General features: G+C 39.6%; 1 protein-coding gene across 3 annotated transcripts in view; it reads left to right on the forward strand.

Annotated features, from left to right (window-relative positions):
- HCRTR2 (hypocretin receptor 2) overlaps positions 1–23,304 on the forward strand; it is a 67,782-nt gene that overhangs the window by 26,131 nt on the left and 18,347 nt on the right. For all 3 annotated transcript variants that reach the window (XM_006035464.1, XM_006035463.1, XM_025191614.1), the window contains 3 exons: positions 7,138–7,316; positions 10,341–10,584; positions 20,960–21,075. In XM_006035464.1, the coding sequence (XP_006035526.1) occupies positions 7,138–7,316; positions 10,341–10,584; positions 20,960–21,075 (539 nt within the window). The remainder of the gene's footprint in view (positions 1–7,137; positions 7,317–10,340; positions 10,585–20,959; positions 21,076–23,304) is intronic.

A 23,304-nucleotide genomic window follows, 5' to 3' on the forward strand; every position in this document is an offset into this window, starting at 1 on the left:
CTTTCCCTCTGCCCCGAAACTCTCCTCAAACTTGAATATCTGAATCAATGACACACATTAGGCATCTATGTCAATTTAGTGCTTCTAAATAGGCTACTATATAAATGTGGGTAGTCCTACCACCATCTTCATTATTCCTCCACCATCTGTTTTTGAGTGAAAATGGCTGTGGCTGTTGCTCTTTATGCAGAACTTAGTGTTGTCATTGTGTATTAGGTATGTTCTAAGCATGCCTAATAGATTGGGTTCCTCCAGGGTTATAAATGGAGTTGAGCCACTACCTGACTTCTTTTCTGGATTGCAATGAAACTTGAGCAGAGTTAGGTACCTCACTCTTAGGAATAGGGCACTTCCATAGACGTAAGCAGCTTAGACACTTAGGAATCTTTGAAATCCAAAATGTAATGGATTTAGAGGCTATTGTCTGGATGTATTCTGGATCACTTTTTTTGTGATTTGGGTGCATAAATACTTTTAGTATTTTGTATTTTTATGCCAAGATTACCAATCTTGATCAATCCCTGTTATTTAGTTACTTAAGTGAGTGTACTGGCTCTTTAATGTATGTGTGTATATTTATATCTGAATATGTAAATGTATGCTTTTAAAATCATGCATTTATCTTTTCTGCAGCTATTAGATCTTGATAGATGCTTCAGGAAATGGTGTAAACATGTTGTTCCTGCTAGCAGAATGCCCAAGCATGGAAATAGAGCACAGGTTGCTACTGCAAAGAGTGAACACAAAGTCCATATCATTTGTGATTGCAAGATGCCAGTGATAGTTGGTGTGTCTACACGTGATGTTACATCACCATAGCAATGCACTATAGCGACATAGCAACCGCAGACAAAACCCATGATGCCACAGCTATGTTGCTTTAGTGATGTGCTCCCCTATTATATTGTGTCACTATGGTGACACAGTGTCCAAAAATAACCATGCTCAGCAGCCAAGCCGCAGCATCAGCAGTTACTACACCATCTTTTAGTGCTTCCAAGAGGAAGTACTAAATGACGGCTCAGTAACAACGGTGCCATAGTGACACGTGTAGACGTGCCCATTGTATCTTAATTCCAACCTAGGTTATTTTACCCTACATTTTTCAAATAATGGTTTTCCCATGTTGTTCAGAACTGCTTGTAATATTCCTTCTCTATATTCAAACGAAGTAACAATTAACCTGCAACAAAAAGTTGGTAAAGCACATGTAACTGTTTTTAGCAGGTTGTGACCTGCTAACTAGCACATATAGGTTATAAAACACTCACTGTTGTTATGTTTCAGTGTCTCTTCACTGTTTCTGAATTCCCATGTATTGTTCCTCTCCGTCATTTCTCTCAGCATCATAATCTAACTTTGTATGCACCATCGTTGATACCTTGGTCACTAAGGTTTGTCTTATGAAAAGGTTTCAGCAGCTAATCCATAGGAAAAAAATACATATAAATCTTATCAATGCTTATAAAAATGTCCATCACTGTTGATTATCAAAATATGCATGTACAAAATAGAAACTTTTTTCCTATTCAGTCTGTTTCACTTGAGGATGCCACCAACCAGCTTATAACTTCAAAATAAATTCCACATGAGATAATTGTTTGGTTCTGATGTTGCAATAATGATATAAAGTTATAAAGCAGAAAGGAGGAAGTAAATTAGCTTCTTATAAAACAAAAGAAAGTAATAAGGCTTTGTTTATATCTAGCTGGAAGTGTAAACCATTTGTCAGCAAAGTATCTCAGAACCTGTTACTAAGTTTCATCTATATAAATAAATATTTGGGAAGTTTCAGGTATTTTTAAAGGACAAAATTATGTTTTATTTTGGTTTAGAAGTAGAATTCGAAGGTTATTGAATGAGCAGTGGGTAGGACCCTTCTAGAGTGCTAGAGAAATGATTTAGCATTGGAATCTAGACAAAAAAATGGCAATAGAAATAAATTAATACCGAAAGAAAGGCTATAGCACATATGTTTAATATGCTCAGGACAGTCTAAACCTCAAAGGAGCAAGCAGCTGCATTTTCTACAACCAGCTGGAGCCTTTGTATTTTTTTTCATATTCAACTCCAGATACAATGAACTATGCTAATTCAATATATAGCTTTATACTCTATAATTAAAATATCCCAAGGCATTAAAATAACTGGAAGCACATTTATTCATGAACAGCACTGATCTTTTCTGTCACATCTGAGTTTTTTTTAATGGAACATAATGAGATATCTGAAACTTTCTTTACTTAAACAAGTCAGTCAGCAATGTGACGCAATTGCAAGAAAAAAAGTAAATGCAATTTTGGGCTGCATCAACAGTATTATTAGGTGTTAGGCACAGGAGATAAGTGTCTAACTCTACTAGGCACTGATTGGCCTCATCTAGAGTATCCTGTGGAGTTCTGAGTTTCACATTTTAAGAAGGGTACGGAGAAGGTAGAGAGGGTCCAGAGGTGGGCAGCAAAATGATAAGGAAGGCTGAAGAAGGGTGACTGCCCAAAAGCTTGCAAACAACTTTTTTTCCAACTACTCAGTTGGTCTCATAAAAGCGATCACATCTACCCAAAAAAGGCCAACGCAGCTACGACCAAAACCCAGCAACTAACAAAACTAGGCATTTTCATCTTGGAGCAAAGGCAATTAGGTTGGACACAATAGAAGGCCAAATATCTGAAAGGTTGCAATAGAGAAAAAAACTAGTCTTGATACAAAAGATACCAAACATGGCTTTAAACATCAACAAAGTACATTTAAATTAGATATAAGGAAATTTCCTCTCTGTGAGGCAATAAGACAGTGGAATAAACTGCCTGGGGAACTTATGGAATCTCCTTCATTGGAGGTTCTCAAAAGGAGGCTGGATAAGTGTGGGACAGGGATGATTTAGGAGTAGCATTCCTTCCTTCATGCAAGAGATTCCACAAGATGACCCTTAAGGTCTCTTCCAACCATATGATTCTGTAATGAGGACTTCATGCAGTATTGTCTTTATATGTAATCTTTGGTGTGAATTCACTGTGCTTTTGTCAATACAAGTCAAATCCCTCATGAGAGTTCCATGTAAACTTTTTTCTGTGTTGAAAAATGTTTTCTGGGAAACTTGCATACTTCCTCCCCACAAGTCATACTTTCCCTTCCATTGTGCTCCCCTAGAATAAAGTTCAAATTTTGCATTCTATGTAAATTAATAACTGTGATACCCAATATAATCATTAAACTCTGTGATAAACTTTGTAGAAATAAGTCTCATACGAGCCATTTGATAGTATTACAATGCAGCCTTCTAAACACATACAGCATAACTCATTTTAATTTTTGAGCTTTCACTGACACTATGTGGCAAAAGTAAGAATAGCAGCCACTTTTAATCAAGTTCTTTTTATTTCCTCTGTTTGCTAATTGTAAGATCAAGGTTTCATGTTTAGCAATTTCTTTATATTAGCAGAAGGCATATGTTGTCTGACTACGATATTTAATTATGAATGAGAAAATAGATGGTGTAAAAACAAAGAGGTTTCCCACAATGCATATTTGCATTTACCATTAAGGAGTTCAAGTGCAATTTTTTTTTGGTAAACTCAAAACTAAAATTTCATCGAGGATTACAGAGGTCATGGATGAACCATGAGATATGAGTTGAGGCTTGTAACAGCAAAAATAATTCTCCTTTTTCTCCCTTTTCTTTTTGCCTTCTCTCACATATTTTTTTTACTCTGTCATTACAAATCTCCCTTCTTCCCTCTTTTATATTTGGGGCATGTCTAGGCCTTTTTTATAAAATTTAATCACATTCAAGAATTGTCAGCCAAGAATCAAAGAAGTTTGTTAAACTTGGACTGTTGCATGTTGCCTAGCTGGTGTTCATAACATGCAACTTTCCATGTTTTATAAGTTCCATATATCTTTTACCTTCATACTATAGGAGTTTTGGTCTTCTAAATCTCTTCCCGTTTGACCTAGAACCCAGAGATCCCTCTTCCTCTAGGTCTCTAGGGATGCTGCGTAGTTGGGGTGTGGGAAGAGGGCCCTATTCAATTCAGATTTGGCCTGAATCAGGGACAGCGATTCAATTAATTGATTGAACAAATCCAGTTCTGAAGATTCGATGCTGATTCAGAGAATCAGCAATTTGGACATAGACACAGCTTTAAAAGTTTTTTCTACATGCCTTGAGGTAGCAGGCATGGCTCATGAATGCTGCAATCCTGGGGCACATGGGCGTCCCACAGGAGTGCGGGGGGGCCCTCCACATGCTTGGCGGAGAACCTGGAAGTGGACCAGAAGTACTTCTGGGTCTGCTGGGGAGCACACAGGGCCTACCCCTATCACCCCCTCAGCTCAGGAATGGCATGTCAACAAGGATAGGGCCCTACTTGGAAGCAAAGATGCACCAACTTTGTGTACAGCCTTTTTTCCAGAGGCATTTCATAACAGCTTCCTGTGTCCCATAATTGTTTCCCTAATTTAGAAAGTCATGTCAGTAGGAACCTCATTAATTATTAAGGTAGTGCCTGAAACCATTAGTAGAAGTCCTATTGTGCTAGACAACATTCAAACATAGGATAGAAAGTTATTCCCCAAGAATTAGTGTTTAAGATTTTGGACAAAATAAATGAGAATAAATAATTTGGCAAAAGGTTTGAACTTTTAAATGATAATTTCCCCCATTTCCTGGCTGTTTCATGCCCCTATAATGTGATTGTAAGGGAACTCTTAGTTATTCACTCAGGGCATGAACAAGGGCAGAGCAATTATTGTGGTTCATATCGTATGCTTCCAGAGAGTTTTTCTTTTTCCTAATAAGTCAGTGTAGTTTGGAAGCATTAGTTGAGAACCAAGGTAATCCAACTCCCTTCATTGTCTTGATAAGCTGTATTGCCTTGGGCAACTTATGTTCAATGCTTCACTTGCCTCACACACAAAATGAAGATGATAATATTTACTTACCTCCCAGGGATGTTATGAGGATTAATTTGTTCATGTTGACATAAAGGTCTGAATATAGCATATGAAATGCAATGCATTCACTTGTGTTACTGTTGTAACCATCAAGCTTGATCCTGTTTGTGTTGTTCTGTAGAAGTTCTCCTGATTTGGTAATGCATTACCAAAAGCAATGATTACAGCCAAGTACCTTTCTCCTTGACATAACAGGATTAAGGGCATGTGTACACAACACAGGGATTTAATTCTCCCTAAACTGAAGCAGTGGAATTTTTTTAAAAACACCACTTGAATTTACAGCTAAGTAAACCCCTGTGTCATGTATACCCATGTTGAAGCCCTATCCTTATTTGCCTCTCCAGTGGCAGGGAGGGGAGAGCAAGCTGCTGGTGGGCAGAGTGGTCCCTGAGCAGCAGGGGTGGGGAGTGGTGCTTCCCTCCATAGCAGTGGTGGCCCCCTCAGGCAGCACCCACCCACAGGCACCCAGCTTGGGCAATCCCAGGGGGCATCACAGCCATGGAGGGAAGTACCAGGCCCCTATACAGCTCAGGCAGGCAGGCTCTGGGGGAAAGAAAAAAGATCAGGCTTGCCCCTTTTTCCCCGCCCCGCTTCTGTGGAGCCTGCCTTCCTGGGCTGTTGCTGGTCTTCCTGCATGGCTTGCCTGCATAGCCCCTGAGTTGCACAGAGACTGGCGCTTCCCTCCTCAGCTGTAGGGTAGGAAACTAAAGCTCCTTGGAGGTGTTTTACTTTGCAGCACCCCAGAGTCATTTGCTGTGTCCCAAAGTCATTTAAGATGGATTATGCTGCCAAATGTGCTATAGCGTCTGGAATTAATGCACAATACACTGCCAAATGTGCAAACAGCAATGCCATTAAAGCAATGCCAAATGCAAAAGGCATTTAATCCGCTTTAAACCCACTAAAAAGTGTCATCTAGAAATGGACTAAGATCCCTTTTTTCGAAAAAGCATAAACATGGTTGAATACAGGCGGATTTAAGCATAATCACTTAAGTGAAGAATGTGGAATTATTAGAAATCTCCTAGCAAGAACAGTGTAACTAAACTCTTCATTTTACCACATTATTTTTATTTTACATTTATTTTCTGCTAACAAATAACAAGTAGTGAAAAAATTGCCTCCGTTGAATATTCCACCTTTGTCAACAGACAAGAGGCAACTGTATACTTCCTATCTGGATTGCTTTTAAGGCAAAGAACAAAATAAAGTAACAAACTCACAGCCTTTTATACAAACTTCCAGTATTAAACAGTAAAATTGAAATGGTCAGCAATGGTGGTATATTTTTATAACATTTCTTTTATGTCAACAAAGCTCATGATAGAAGTGTCACAGAGAGCTCTTTGGTTTTTTTCCCCTTCAGATTTTTTTTTTTTACGTTAGTTTCTTTTACAGTATTCAGACATACTTGAGGAGTGATTTTCCTGGTTTCTGAAACCTTTCAAGTTGGGGTCAGGGTAGGCAAGGGGGAAAAAAGAATTTTTGAATCCTCATTCTTTTCTTGTATACTTATATGCTTTCTCCAAATGGATGATCATCAGAAACATACCATGTTGATAATGGGTTGTGCTTCATAATGCAAAGAAAAATAGAAAGAAAACTGCGTATATGTTTTGTTGGCATACCTATTTCAGATGTTTTGTATAGTACTGGAGTAAAACCACCACGTATTCTGAAACACAATTAAAATTGTCCATTTTGTAGTGGAACAATCTTTGGTTGGTCCAAAACTTTTTTTCCAGTAGCAATTTTAATTCAACACCAAGATACTGGATGTGAATATGAAACAAACCTTTAATAATTTGTCTATTTTTCTGGAATTCTTGTAGAATAAAGAAATGTTTTTAAAATGGACACATGGGAAAATATTTTAAATATGTAATAATAATAGTAACATCCGATAAGTATACTTATTTACATTTCAACCAACATTTCTCAAATCTTAGTTCTTAGAGGACTGATGTAGGTATTGGTTCCACCTTGGTTTTAGATGCTTCTACAGGTAACTATGTTATTCATTATAAATGAAAATTAACAACTCCTACATTATATTGCATGTAGGTTTAAAAAAGGATTCCTATACCTACTATTAATAATCACCCCTGCAAAGTATACTCCTATTGGAGTATTCCTTCTATTTATTTCAAATGAATTAACTTTTCTTTACAAATTCAGTTTGTGTTGCAGTGTGGAAGAACCATCACATGCGGACAGTTACCAACTATTTCATAGTCAACCTCTCACTGGCTGATGTTCTTGTCACAATCACTTGTCTTCCAGCCACTTTAGTGGTGGACATTACAGAAACGTGGTTCTTTGGGCAGACTCTCTGCAAGGTGATCCCTTATTTACAGGTATTGTTCTCTACATTTTGTATGTACTTGATTGTTGCTAAAAGGAACAATACAGTAGAATCTGCTTAACTAGTATGCCCTGATAAAAGGGCTGCTATCAGGTAATAAATGAATGTTCCACTTGTAAATGTCTAAATAGGTATTAAATAAATCCAATAAAATACTTTGCTGAATTTGCAATGCAGTTTAATTCCCACCTTTATTTAGCAATATACCTACAGAGCAAATTCTCTGATGATCTTCATAGGACACTCATTTTTCCAGTGCAAAGTGGTTTATTATGCATCCACTTTGTACTACAGTTAATGAATTCTCAAGGCCTTTTGTAGTTAGAGTGGACTCAGAATTTCATATGAATTTAATACTTACTAAGCACTATTAGAAAGAGTTAAAACTGTCCTTCTACTGTAGAAGTTATTCATACTGTCCCAACTAAACATCAGTTATTACCATTAGGGTACATAAATTATTAAAAAAATTGAAGTAAAACTATGTCAAACTAGTAAATATTAATAAATATGTATTACCTAACTTATCAGACTACATTGATTTCTGCAGATTCCACAATAATACATCTTTTAGTCCCTTCATGGGTATAGATCCAAACGAATCACTTTCAAATTGTACCTTTGCTGCTTTAACTGAGGTCAATACAGGTCTCATGTACACAAAACACATGTAAGGAAACTGCATTGTTAAAGTTGCAGAGCCATGGTCAAGCAGAACAATCATCAGGTGGCAATGAAAGTTGTGCACTACAGCCCTTTATTGTATGGAATCAGAACTGCCCAACTTGTTCCAGAGCCCCCATTCTGCTACAGTGGGTTTTTTTTATACTTTCACCATCTGCATACCCTTGGACCTCACTGAATGTGAAAAGTTTGTGAAACTATCAAGCATTGTTTTGAATACAAGAAAATAAGTCAGTGGTAGTTTATTTTCTGTAGCAGGTAGAAGAATAAACTTATCTAATTAACTTCTTCATGTTGGGTGCATCTACATGTGTTGCTATGGCAACATTGTTACTGCACTGTGATTTAGTACTACCTTTTGGAAGAACTAAATCACAGCGCAGTAACAGCCCATACTAAACCATACGCATGTTGCATGGTTATTTTTAGCAGCTACTTTGGTGAGCATGTCACTATGGTGAAGTAGCTGCCGGTCATGTGTAGACACCTGTGAATGCTATGTTGCCATAGCATGTTGCTATGGCTATGTAGCATCACATGTAGACATCCCCATTGAATGTCCGTGGAACAGTGATTTTTTTTCTTTAACTGAAAAAACAAAGTAATGATGCAGGTTGCTGGCACATCAAAGAAACAAACAAACAAACAAACAAAAAACATATCCAATGTCTTTTCTTCAGTGTCTGCTGAGGACAAATACAGAAACAATACTTTGAGCAGGGACCAGAACTTACTCACTATTGAGTGGGTACCCAGACTAAGGGGCTACAGAGTCAAGTTTCATTTTGTTCTCTATCTCTGTCATCATCCCTCTTGGATTCTTTCCTGCACAAGCCCTTCAATATGAGGGATGCAGTGCGTTCCATTCATTCACCCTAGCATAGTGACTAAGATCTCCTCCTATGTGGAAAATGGGGCGTTAAACCCTGGATTTGAACTAGATCTTCCACTTTGTGGGTGAGTGCTGTACAGACACTTGGCAATTATATGAAAGATGTAGCAACAGTACCATCACAACCACTCTAAAAGAAAAAAAGACCCTATCCAATTCTTTAAAAATCCTATTGGATTACTTATCCTTGGAGAGTATTCTGAACTGTGGATACTGAGTCAATGGAAGCCTACTTTCAGTTCTGAGTCAGGTGCGCAAAGTTCATAAAAACAGTTAACACATCCACTTTTGTAACATGCCTTCATCTTAGCCTTAATGACTAAGTCACAAAAAGCAGCAAGCAGGAGAGGCTCATCCACTTTGTGTTAAATGATATCCCTTTGTGTTCAGGGACTTTAAGTAGGTGGAATCAAATCGTATGATGATCACTCAGACATCACTTAGATGATCACTTAGCACAGCGCTTTTCAACCTTTTTGGGTTAGTGTTTCCCAGCGGCCGGACATGGAGCAGTCTACCCCTGGCGGCCCAACGCAGAGCGTGGGGAGGGAGTGGAAGGGAAGGGTGCGTGGCTGGACATGGAGCGGGGGGGGCGGTGAATGGTCGAATGTGAAGTGGGGGGTGAAGGGGTGGGGCACAGCCAAATATGGAGTAGCAGTAGCTGCCGTGTGCAGGCTTCTCTCACCCCCCACATCTGGCTGGGCAGGTGGTGCCTGCGCAGCAGTACAACATCGTGCATGGTGGCACTCCATCCCTGCCTGTCCACACATACCTGCTACAGCCTTCTCACGTACCCCCTGACAACCCCTGACTGAGCACATATGATCACTTAGACATCTAATAGGCAGAATAGCATCTGGCACATTATTTCCTATTTTAATTTCTCACAGTAGTGTAGGCTTTTTTCTCCCTGTTCTGAGATGCCTAACTCACTCCAGGCACAGTATACCTACATCCCTAATGGAGGATTTTGGATTATATTCTATGTGCCTAAAAGTTAGGTGGTAGCACCTAGCTCTTAGGGGTTCAAGCTCTTTATTAGATATAGCCATTCATGTAATATCTCAAACAGTGTACCCTTGCAAGTACTATTTTGCAAAATGTAAGATAGCTGCTTTTACTGTTTTACAGGACCTGAATCATCTACACTTACTTAAGTATATTGAATTATCCTGTGACAATTTTGAATTATTCTATCAAGTCAGGTGGAACTATACATAACTTAAAGTATTATTCAGAATGAGAAAGGCAGATAGAGACAGGATTATATTTTTTTTGTAAGAAGTGATATAAAAGGGTATTTAATTTTTCATTAAATACTATTTAATATCTCTAGTCCACAATATATCACTGTAAATAGATTTCTGACTGTGTTAAAATATAAATCATGTCTAAAGTTAAATATCAGGAATGTCTACATAATATTTTTCTTTTTCTTAGACTGTTTCAGTATCTGTGTCTGTACTCACTCTAAGCTGCATTGCTTTGGATCGATGGTATGCGATTTGTCATCCTTTGATGTTTAAAAGTACAGCCAAACGGGCAAGGAACAGCATTATAATTATCTGGATTGTGTCCTGCATTATAATGATTCCTCAGGCTATTGTTATGGAGTGCAGCAGTGTTTTCCCAGGACTTGCCAACAAAACCACCTTATTCACAGTTTGTGATGAGCACTGGGGAGGTAAGTGTAATATTGTCCACTAGTATCGAACTTCTACTGATGTACTATAATCAAAATAGTGATTCACATTAGTATGCAGTCAGGTTTTATAAGTATATCACAATATTCTTTCATAATTATATCATTCTGTTCGAAACTACTGATTTTCAGGCCCTGTTAAACTACATTTCCCTTTTATCTTACTAATTTTTAAAGTAAATTTGAAGCCAAGTTTAGATGGATGTACAATATGAGACAATATATTAGTATGTGTATTATGTTAATATTCTCTGTGGGAACAAATGCTCCCAGCCTGCAAAGCTTCTTCTAGTAAAACTCCTATTGATCAATGGAAACTGCAGGTGTACAGGGACTGCAGAGTTAGGCCCATATGATTTAGTATATGAGAATAGACATTTGGTCCATCTATCTGCTTTTAGTACATATCTATTTTAAGTCTAGGAGCAATTAGGAATTGCAATGACAATTGAATATAACTACAACATTTACAGACATCAGCCCAGAAGTGCTTGAGCTGAAATAGTCTCAATATCAATTACAGCAAATTGTCTCCAAGGTGTTTTCCATAAAGGACCTCCGAATTATCCACGTTAGTCCTCTATTATCCTGAAACTGTTGACCATTGGGGTATGTTGCAAATCAATACCCAGGCTTTTGAGAATATGGGAAGATGCATGACAAAGATGGAGAGGTTTTGTTCATGTCTGATATAATTTCTGGTCATTTATTTTCTCTTATAGGAAACAAGGGAATTTATCTCCTCTTACTTCCATGTGATTGCACTGTTAATTATATAAAAGATACCTGTAGTGCAAAATATATTTTCTGTATACTTGGATATTATTTAAAATTGAATATGAATTTAAATGAATGATATAAGCAAAGGGCCCAAAAGTTTCCTGAAAGCAAAAAGCTTTTTTTCCTTCCATTTAAACATAACAAACCTATTTTTATACTTCTGCCTTTGCATAAAATTGTTCTTGTAACCATAGCGAAATCACAACACAAGGAAATCTGATAATACAGTTCTCTTGGAAATTATTCCACTGGTGAACTTCAGCTATCTCTAAAAATAATAATAATAATAATCCTTGCATTACTCTGTTTTAAACAACATTTAACTGTAGTGATTTGATGTGACATATTAAGGGAGCTTGTCAACATACAGCCTATGAACTCTGCTTGATATTATGACATTGCTCTACCATTTAATGATGTGGCAAGTGTGGAGGCAGACATATATTTTTGGGGATGGTTTTACTTCCAGACAAGGAATAATGGTGAACCATGAACACAAGTGACCTCTATTCAAATGGAAATACTTGAGGACAATGGGTTGACTGAAGCCTTAGAAAAATCAAGGTTTTTTTAATTCATTTCTACATGTGGATGGAGGTTGAAATAGAAATCCAGAAACAGAAAAACAAAGACTAAAGAAGTTTGAAGCATGAAGGAAGGACATATGATCAATGATCATAGTTTTATAAGAGTTCTCTTTTTCTTGAGTTCATCTACATTCAAATCTGATTGGAATGGAGAGTGTAAAAGAAATTTGGCTTCTGAGGACCCCATGATTCAGAAGAGAATTTATATACCTGGGATGGTGGATCTCTGACCAAATTCTAAAGAACACTTGAGTGTTGAGGATATTTAGGCAAAAATGACATAAAGGTGTTTTGTTGTTCTGTATTGACTTCATGTGCTGTCTAAAGTAGAGACCTTACTTTATGATGTAAACTTCATGTACCAGTGTCACTGGAGAGGTGAACTGTAAACCATAGTGCCACAATGGGAAATTGTGTGATTAAGCAGAGGATGTTTTAGGGAGCCCAAAATGGTCATGGGGCTATGAACAACTGAACCATAAGTTTTCATGAAAATATAATGGATAGAGATTTTAAGTGTGTCTAAGAAATGCCAAAGAAAGACAGTTTTGCAGCCTATCCAAACTAAGTGAAGCTGAAGAGTAGATAGGTCCTGCTTGTGAACACAGAATCCTGTTGAAAGTCTTCAAATCGATGATTTCAACCAGAGGTACAACACATGGGCTCTTTCACATTGACAAAATGGTGGAAATCCCTACTAAATTAACAGACTTCAGTGAGTGCTGCCTGTGACTGAAAATGGTGCAGGAGTTCTACACCTAGTTAAATAAAAGGAAAGCTCTTGTCTCTGGTCTATTTCTCTCACCATAAATTATTCATTACATTTAGCAAGGTATTCTAGAAAGTGTCATGTTATTCCTACTCACTAGGTGGCACAATTATATATAGGGTTTTTCTGAAAGTTTAGCCATTAGGTCTTAGTGTTTAGTGGAAGCACTGCGTGTATCCAGTAAATCTTGTTTCTGTCCTGAACCTCCTTAAAATAACTTTATTTAGGTGTAGCTGTTGCACAAGTACAACAGTTTTCATAGTTTCATAGTTTGTAGGGTCGGAAGGGACCTGAGCAGATCTTCAAATCCAACCCCCTGCCATGGCAGGAAAGAGTACTGGGGTCAAATGACCCCAGCAAGGTGTTCGTCTAACCTCCTCTTAAAGACTCCCAGGGTAGGAGCCAGCACCACTTCGCTTGGAAGTTGGTTCCAGATCCTAGCTGCCCTGACTGTGAAGTAGTGCCTCCTGATGTCTAGCCTGAATCTACCCTCTGCCAGCTTGTGACCGTTATTTCTTGTCACTCTTAGGAGTGTTCGGGGGAACAGGGACTCCCCCAGTGCCTGCTGGTCCCCTCTGACTAGTTTGCAAACGGCCACTAGATCCCCCCTCAGCCTTCTCTTGTGGAGGCTGAACAGGTTCAGGTCCCTTAGCCTCTCCTCGTAGGGCCTGCCCTGCTGCCCCCTGATCATGCAGGTGGCCCTCCTCTGGACCCTCTCAATGCTGTCCACATCCCTCCTGAAGTGCGGCGCCCAGAACTGGATGCAGTACTCCAACTGCGGCCTGACCAATGCCTCATAGAGAGGGAGGATCACCTCCTTGGACCTGCTTGAGATGCATCTGTGGATGCATGACAAGGTGTGGTTAGCCTTCCTGACCATGTCCCCACACTGTCAGCCCATGTTCATTTTGGCATCAATAATGATTCCAAGATCCTTTTCTGCCTCTGCACTGATGAGAAGGGAGTTCCCGAGCCTGTAGGTATGCTGCTGGTTCTTCCTCCCCAGGTGCAGCACCTTGCACTTGTCAGTGTTGAAACCCATCCTGTTCTCATCTGCCCACCCTGTAACCTGTCCAGGTCCAATTCCAGCCTATTCCTCCCTTCTAGTGTGCCCACATCCTCCCATATCTTAGTGTCATCAGCAAATCTGAATAGGGTGCTTTTTACTCCCTTGTCCAAGTCACTGATGAAGATGTTGAACAGCGCGGGTCTGAGGACCGAGTCCTGGGGGGCCCCACTGCCGACATCCCTCCAGGTCAAAAATGACCCATCCACCTCCACTCTCTGGATGCAGCCCTCCAGCCAGTTAGTGACCCATTTACAGTGTAGATGTCAACACCACAGTCCCCTAGTTTTTTAATGAGAATGGGGTGGGAGGCAGTGTCAAAGGCCTTCCTGAAGTCTAGAAAGACTACGTCTACTGCTACCCCTGTGTCTAAGGCTTTTGTGACCTGGTCATAGAAGGCCACCAGGTTGGTCTGACAGGACCTGCCTCTAATGAACCCATGCTGGTTGCCCCTAAGCATAAGCTCCCCTGCTGGCCCCTCATGGACATGCGCCAGGATAATTCTCTCAAAAAGCTTACCCAGGTTCGAGGCAAGACTAACTAGCCTATAGTTCCCTGGGTCCTCCTTCCTCCCTTTTTTGAAAATGGGAACCACATTGGCCCTTTTCCAGTCCTCTGGCACCACACCAGAGCACCATGAGTAAATATATTTACCATGATAAACTATTTTCTAAGGATACTTTAGTAGGCCTTCTCTGCAACTCTTCTAGTTTGAGTTCAAATTTCCAGAGCAGGGGTCACCAGAATCCACACAGAATCTTGCATGAGGTCTTAACAGTCATTGTTGGGAATCCCTTTATTTGAAAATGATCTCTACTGTGGGTTGTTGATAGGTCTTAAGATGACTTAAGAGTCCAATCCTTGAGCCACAGATCCATCTACAGAAATTGCAGGTTTTCTCCCAGGGGAGAGTAGGCCATAGGCTGGAATTTATCTCCTTTTCCTTCCTCTGCTCTCTCCTTTCTACTTCGAGTGTAAGACAATTTACTTTGACATGGGCTGTTGCTTGGTTGAAGTTGTGGCACCACTGGAGTTGGTTAGCAGACAGTTCCTCCCAATTATTGATGTTAGCACCCATTTTCCTGATGTATGCTTTTAATGTGTCCTTGTAGCATTTCCTCTGGCCACCATGAGATCTCAGTGTACAACTATGCTGGGAATAGAGCACGTGTTTGGGGAGTTGTGAGTCAGGCATTCCTACACAATGACCACTCCAGCAAAATTGATGCTTGAAGATCACAGACTTAATGCTGATAACACTGGCTTCAGCAAGGATTCTGGCATTTGTGTGGTAATCTTCCCATTTGATGTGGAGGATTTTCTGAAGGCATCATTGCTGATACATCTCCAGACTCTTGAGAAGATGATAGTAGCTCACCCACATTTCATATCTGTAGAGGGGATGAGGACTGTATTGTAGTCCTGGATCTTGATGTCTTTCTAGAGATTGCAATCAATAAAAACACAACAATTTCCCAAAAGAAGTGTTTGTGTGCTGGATCCTGTTCTGGACCTCCTCATCAATGTTCTCTTTCTGACAGAAATGGTTACCAAGATATGGGAAGTTCTCTACTACCTCTAGGGTCTTTTGCTCAATGATATGTTAAGGAGGAGAGGTCATGTCCCTGGCCTGGAGCAGATGGATAGAACACTTTAGTCTTCTCAGTGTTGAGAGAGAGGCCCAAAGTTTGGCAGGATTCTGCAAAGAGATTCAGCATGGTCTGGAGGTTTCCCTCACTGTATGCAAGGTTGGTGCAGTTGTCAGCATATTAAAGCTCAAGGATGGTTATTTTGAATACTTTAGTCTTTGAGCAAAAAAGTCCCAGATTGAAAAGTCTTCCATTCTTTCAGTATTCAGTGTCAAATCCAGAAGGGAGGTGGTCCTTAAAAACAAACAGGATGATGCTAAAAAAGTGGATAACAGAATTGGGGTGATGCTACATATTTGCTTGAACCTAGTTTGGATGTGAAATGGATCTGTCTCTGGTCTGCTACAAAGAAAGGTTGCAGTCATCTGGTCATGGAGAAGCTTCAGGACCTTGATGTATTTTTCAGGACATCCAAACCCAGTCAGTACTTTCCACAAGGCTTTATGACTGATAGAGTCAAAGGCCACAGTAAGGTCAATGAAGGACATATACAGATCCTGATGTTGTTCCCAACAATTTTCTTGTACCTGGTGCGCAACAAAGATCATGTCAATTGCCCTGTGGCATGGTCTGAAACCCCACAGGTTCTGAAAAGACTTCATCAGCAAGAAGTAGATAACAATTCAGAAGGATATGTATAAGGATTTTCCCTTCTGGCAAAAGGAGGGTGATACCTCAATAGTTCCCGCACACAGACTTATCCCCTTTTGTGAAGATAGTTATGAAGTTAACATTCCTCAGGTCCCGAGGGATCTCCTTGTTGTTCAAATTCAAAGAACAAATCTGTAGTCTCCTCACCACCAGCCTTAAAGATTTCAGCAGGTATACCATCTGGCCCAGTAGCCTTGTTTTTCTTGACTTCCTTGATGGCATGACAGATTTCTTCTAGGACATGAGGGCTGATGAGGGATCTCCTTTTGCGGTACTGGGAGAAAAATTCACATCCATCACAGTTGACTCACAGTTCAGGAGTGCCTCAAAATGCTCAAACTGCTATTTCCATCTAGCTTGGAAAGATTCATTGTCTTTGAGTGTTGAGCCATCCTGCAATCACTGTGGAAAGTTGAATCACAGATGGCTTTTGTTGCCTGGAAAAAACTATGAATGTTATGTTTGTTGGCATATTGCTAAATCTCCTTGGCTTTATCTTACTACCATTGATTTTTTATTTCCTGGATCCTCCTTTGAGCTTCAGCTTTGAGGAGCTTTTGAGATGAGATATCTTCTTTTGAGATGAGGTGCTTCATCTTATCAGTACCTTGTATGATGACATTTATACCTTCCTGTCTCTACTTTTCAGATATGTTGTAGGAAAAAAAAATGATATCCATTGATAGTATGAAGTCATGCTTACCTTCTGCCTATGTCCTAGGATCACATTTGCCTTTTTCTAGTCACCAGCCTTTTCACAGTTACTAACCATCTCATTTGTAATTTATAGTTGATGATCTCCCAGCTTATAAAGAAATTCTTAATGTTAGTACTGTAACTAGTCCTGCCCACACTGTCAGATCAGTGTGCGACGTCTCTAGTATTTGGACAGGCCTGCCTAAAAGCTTCCTCAGTCTCTATTGTGTCTCCAAATTTCTGCCTGTCACAACTTGATCTTAATTTAGAATCCTTAAATTTGGATGCTGCAGGCAGAAAAGGTAGCCTCTTCCAGGTACCCCAGTGCAGTTTGCAGTTCTCCAAACTTCTGCCCTGATCTTTCCAGAGGGAATTGTCCCTCTCAGGACACTCTCCCAACTGAAACCTTAAGGGCAATAATCATGACTTCCTGCCTCCCCCATAGTCATTCCCATGCCTCGCAGGTGTTATTGAACACCTGTGTTTTGCCCCTCTATACTGTCTGGTCTGTCACAGCCTCCAAACACTTGTAGGGGTTTCAGCCATCCCCTGGCTTACATCCTCTTGCTCCATCTGGGCTCTTTTCACCACTGCACCCAAGCCCAGCTTTATGGGCTGTAGTCCTACTCAGTCTACGGCCTTTCTCTGGCCAGAAATTTCACTAGTACACTTCTGTTTTTTGTGCCATGGTTAATGATGAAAAGCTATTTTTTTTCAGTGCAGCATGATATAAAACACTTTATTTAAGTGAGGAAAAATAAGACTTACTTTATCTTGAAATGTAGTTATCTTACCCAAAAAACACATTCCGTTGCTCTAGCATGATATACAGTTAATCTACCTTTGTTACTCCCATACTGTATTTATTTTGTTTTCTTTCTACTGCCGTTTCTTGAATTATTCTTTCTTTCAATATTTGTTCTAAAGCCTTCTATGAGCTTCCTAACTGAAGCCAACAGGAATAGGCAGTCTCAATAAAAATATCTGTAGTTGTTCAGATAACTTTTTCCTATTCTTAAATAATACATTCACTATCTAGTCACACCACTAACTTGACCAGTTTATTTAAAAGTTTATAATTTGATGTGTTACTTCTTTTAGAGTTCTGAAGTTATCCCTACCCACTGACATGAAAGCATGAAGTTTTTCTCTTTCTCCTTTTTGCTTTCCTGTCTTTGCCCTCATTTGTTCAAAACTGAGGCAAAACACTCACTTAGTAATTTGGACATATCTAAATTTTCTTGAACTTCTCATATTCTCGCTGACTAGCATCTCTGCTATTTCTTTTGTTCTTGTTCTTTTTCATTTGTATGACTGAAGGACCTTTACTATTTAAAAAAAAATTTTAATTAGGACTTTGGAAGGCCTAACTTAACTCCTCTTTTGGAAATTCTTACTTTATCCCTATACCTCCAGAATATACTCTCAGCCATAGCTTTCTTTGCTGGTAAGTGCTCTAATAATGATAAGAGACTTTCAGTGTATTCTTACTGTCAATTTTTAATTGGTTATTTAACAATGCAAGTCTAGAACCCTTCCTGCAAGTTATTCTATTTGCATGCAATGCAAATAATTTTTTACTTAAAGTCCAAGCATTCTCAATGTTTAGATGTCTCAGCTCTTCAGTCCAGTTTATCTCACTAGCTAGTTTCCTTACAGACTTACTTTTGTTTATTCTTCCATTTAATTTAAACTAAATTCAGAATAGTTTAAACCAAGTCCACAATAACATTACCCCAAATAGTTCCATGACTATTTGGTGAGTACCACGTGCAAGTGAAACTATACCCTGCTTTCTACAGTATTACTTATGACAGAGATAAAGTTGTTATGATCTTCACAGACACCAAGATTATAATTTACTTCCATTAGCAGAGACCACCACAAATGACCATGATTCTTTTCTGTTCTGAAGCCGATTGAATGGCCTGTCTAAGCTGAGAACTTTTTCTCCTCTGCTTCACATATGTAGAAAGAAGGATAGGTGTTGTGGTCAGGTAATTCAAACATCACCATAAATGTACAAAAGCACTGATTGATGTTACCCCTCAGCACCAATCTGACCATGGAGCCTGGGATTAATTCACTTGAAAAATGAACAGCATCCTTGACCAGTCACTCCTCCTGTCTACTGAAGTGATTACTAAGCCACTTGAAAGCTTTACTTTATCTTAAAAAACTAAACAGATTCAGCTTCTTAAGTAAAAGTTCTGCAAAGTACACTGCCCTGGGTGAAGGAAGGACTAAAGTTTCTTTTGATGTTTAGCTAGCTGCACTTTTCAGGTGGCAAAACTTCATAGAAGAAAGCTAGCTTCTTCCCTTAGCCTGGCCCATCTGCTCTTTGTAGATAGCTGGGCTGCAGTCATGTTTCCATTGGATTCAGAGTGCTAAATTGGAAGCCATAAACTCCAGGTGGCTCTTTGAATGTGTACTGCCTTTATACCTGAAAGGGGCCCTGCTGCCTGCAGAGCAGTAATGAGGCAGGAGACAACTTCTTATGAGCAAGAGGAATCTGTTCTTATCTCTATCACTGACCTCTTGTGATCTTGGTAAGTCACATAACTTTCTTTTCAACAGCTGAAGAATGTGAATAACAGTGCTTCCCTAGTTTAGAACATAAGAATTGCCATTAACTGGTTAAGACCATGGGTCTTGCCCAGTCTCCTGCCACACAGTGGCAAAAGTATTGGGAAGATCCATTCACTGAAGTGTACAAAACACTTTGGGATCAGAAATTTCCTGACTTCAGAGTATTTAATTTAACAAATTCAGGTTTTTGCATGAATTACACCAGCTCATTTTAACGATTTCATTATATATGTCTGTGGTTACCAGCATTTGCAGTACAGCCCCCCTGTGTGTGTGTGTGTGTGTGTGTGTGTCTCTCTCTCGCTCTCTCTCTCTCTCTCTATATATATATATAGTGTGCATATATACATACACATACATACATACACACACACACACACACACACACACATATATATATATATATATATATAGAGAGAGAGAGAGAAAGAGAGAAACACACATATATACACACACTCATCTAAACATCCATATATATGGGTGTGTATCTATATGGATGTATAGATGAGTGTGTGTATATTTGTATATGTATTTGCATATATATACAGATAAGTGTGCCTGTCTCTACCTACTAGCCATCCATCTTATGTGTCATTAGCTTAACATTGCCATAATATTTGAATATCTCATATCTTTATTTATCTTTGCATCAGCCCTTGAGATAGATCAATTCTATTTTCCCTATTTACAGATGGATAAGTGAAACAAAGGTACACTAGAATGCCATGCTAATGTAGCATTTCTGCTTCCAATATCTAAATTAGCTAAGGTATCTCTAAACAGATTGCACATATTCTGGGCTGGAATGGTGTTGCAGCCATCATAATTCAGGGAATATGTAAAAAACAAGATGCTGAGGCTACTTCTAATGACTTCTCTTTGAATGGGCTGTCTTCATTTTCATAGTGAGTTAAATGCAAGCCATTGTTTTGTCTGGTATTTGACTTGGTCTATACTTAAGTCTGTCTTTCTCAGACCCGAGGAGGGGCACTTTGTGCCTAAAAGCTTGTCTTTCTCCCAACTGTGCACTTAGTCCAATAAAAGATATTACAAAGGGGGAAAAAAAAAACATTTTGCTTCTTTGCCATGTTGACATGCACAAACGAGACAAGCTCAGGGTCACAGAGCAGTAACTAAGAACAGGTCTCTCACAGGGTAACATTGTAACCATGGAACTTTTCTTTCTCTTTAGGGACTGTGTTACATTACAACATACAATGTAGATAGGATTTGAAAAATCAGTTGTCAGCTACTAAAAGAAGGTACTATCGTCTTCCTAATGGAACTCTTCACTAATTAAAAAAATATAGTAAAGAATGTGCTCTCAGCCCAGGAGGGCAATATGCTGCCTTGAAGTGTAGAAGCAAGTCAAAATACTTTACAAAATGTGTCTCATTCTTATTCAAGGACCAGCTTCAACCATCAGATTTGTGTGTGTTTATCCATTTTAACTAATGAGTATTGCATATATGTGTACCTACAAGTACCATTTGGCTCAAAATAATGTTTTAACAGGATACATAGATAAATAGATATATGCATAATTTTTCTATTTTATTTTTTCTTCCAGCTGAGGTCTACCCAAAAATGTACCACACATGTTTCTTTCTGGTGACATACATGGCACCACTCTGTCTTATGGTGTTGGCCTATTTGCAAATATTTCGAAAACTATGGTGCCGCCAAGTAAGTTATTTATATTGGTTCACATTTAGGTTTATTGGTTATGTTTATGTGTATTTAGGAATAAAAGATTTTCTCCAAAAATTCCATAACAACATTTAGGTCCTGGGGAGTGCACACAGAATTATGATTAGCCTTACTGGCCGTCTAGATTTGGATGCCAACTATTTCAGAAAGGAAGGCAATTACAGTGAATGATGAAATATTTTTGTGCATGTCTAGGAAAGTCTTCAAAAGAAGAAATAAAAGCAGTGAGAAAAGGATCACTCATTGTCCTAAATGGCACTTCCTTACATAATGGTGGTTGATTTTTACGTAGGTTTTCACAGAGGTTTAGGGCTGAAAGGGACCTAGCCCCCCTGCTCTGGGCAGGAAAGACTGCTGGGTCAAATAACCCCAGCAAGGTGTGGATCCAGTCTCCTTTAGAAGAACTCCAGGGTAGGTGCTTGCTTCACTCCCACTAGCAGTCTATTCCAGAGTTTGGTCACATGGACTGTGAAGAAGTTTTTCCTTATATCTAGTCTGAAACTTTCTTCAAGGAGATTATGACCATTTCTCCTGGTTTTCCACTGGGGTGCTTTGGTGAATAGTTGTTCACCTAGCCCCTGATGCTCTCCCCTGATATATTTGTCAGCTGCCACCAAATACCCCCAAAGTCTTCTCTTTTCTAGGCTGAACAGTGCCATGGCTGTTAGCCTTTCCTTGTAGCTTGCTCTTCAGGCCTCTAATCATACAAGTGGCTCTTCTCTGGACTCTCTCAAGCTTTTCCACATCCTTCTTGAGGTGTGGCACCTAGAACTGGATGCAGTACTCCAGCTGTGGCCTCACCAATGCCAAGTAGAGTGGAAGAATAACTTCCTTAGTTTTGTTTGAGATGCATCAGTTGATTCATGCCAGTGTATTGTTTGTTCTGCTAACTGTAGCATCACACTGGTTGCTCATATTCATTTTATGGTCAATTATGACCCCCAGGCCCCTTTTGAATGTGAGGCTAGCTAATGTAGCACCATTGAGCCTGTAAGTTTGTTGAGGATTTTTCATCCCCAGATGAAGCACTTCTCAGTGTTGAACAGCATCTGGTTCTGGTCTGCCCATCTAATTAATCTGTCTAGGACGACCTGAACCATCAGCCTACCTTGATACATGGCTACACTCTGGGGGGACCCCACTGGCTACCTTCTACAAGGTCAACACAGATCCATCTATTAGAACTGTCCGGGTCCAGCCCCACATCCAGTTTGCCACCCATCTGACTGTTGAATTGTTGATTCCATAGTCCCCTAGTTTTACCCTGAGAACTTCTTGGGACACCAAGTAAAAGGCCAAGATAAAATCCAAGTAAATGGCATTGACCTCATCTCCCTTATCCAGGTGGTGAGTAACCTGGTCATAGAAGGAGATTAGGTTAGTCAAACATGACCTACCTGTGACAAAACCATGCTGGCTGTCATTCAGAATTTTGCCTCCTCCTAGCTAATCGCATATGGGCTCCTTGAGAAATTTTTCAAGGATTTTGCCTGGGATTGAGGCCAGGCTGATCAGCCTGTAGTTCCCTGGGTCCTCTCTCATCCTCTTCCTGAAGTTGGGCACAACAATGGCCCTCTTCCAGTCTTCTGGGACCTCTCCTCAGTGCCATGAATTCTCAAAGAGGTTCACCAGTGGTCCTGTGATGACTTCAGCTAATCCGTTCAGCACTCTCAGATGGAGTTCATCCAGTCCTGATGAATTATAGACATCCAACCTCTCTAGCTGTTCTTTCACCAGCTCTACATTGACTGTTGGTAGGTGGTCATCCCTACTGTGACTATTCTGTGTCATATTTGCATTTGGCAGGCTATCACTCTTGGACTGGTGGAATACAGATGTGAAGTATTCATTCAGGAGTTCAGTTTTCTCCTTGGTGTCAGTGATCAGATGTGCAGGTGCATTGAGCAGTGGTCTCACATTTCCACTAGTTTTCCTTCTGTTACCTAACCTGAATTTGGTCACCACCTTTGCTTTTCTAATCTGCCTTCTACAGGTGTGGACTAATCTTATGTAGTTCTCCTTGGGATCTATTCCTAGCTTCCATCATTGGTAAGCCTCTCTTTTCTTTTCAGAAGATCTGAACCTTCCCTATTGAGCCAAGATAGGCTCCCAGCCCCAGTGCCAATTTTTCTGTGTACAGGTATGGACAACTTCTGTGCACCAAGGATCGTGTCCTTCTTCATCCACTCTTCATCCACACTCTTT

Source organism: Alligator sinensis, unplaced genomic scaffold, assembly GCF_000455745.1.
Source record: "Alligator sinensis unplaced genomic scaffold, ASM45574v1 scaffold867_1, whole genome shotgun sequence".
In the NCBI taxonomy this organism is placed as follows: Eukaryota; Metazoa; Chordata; order Crocodylia; family Alligatoridae; genus Alligator; species Alligator sinensis.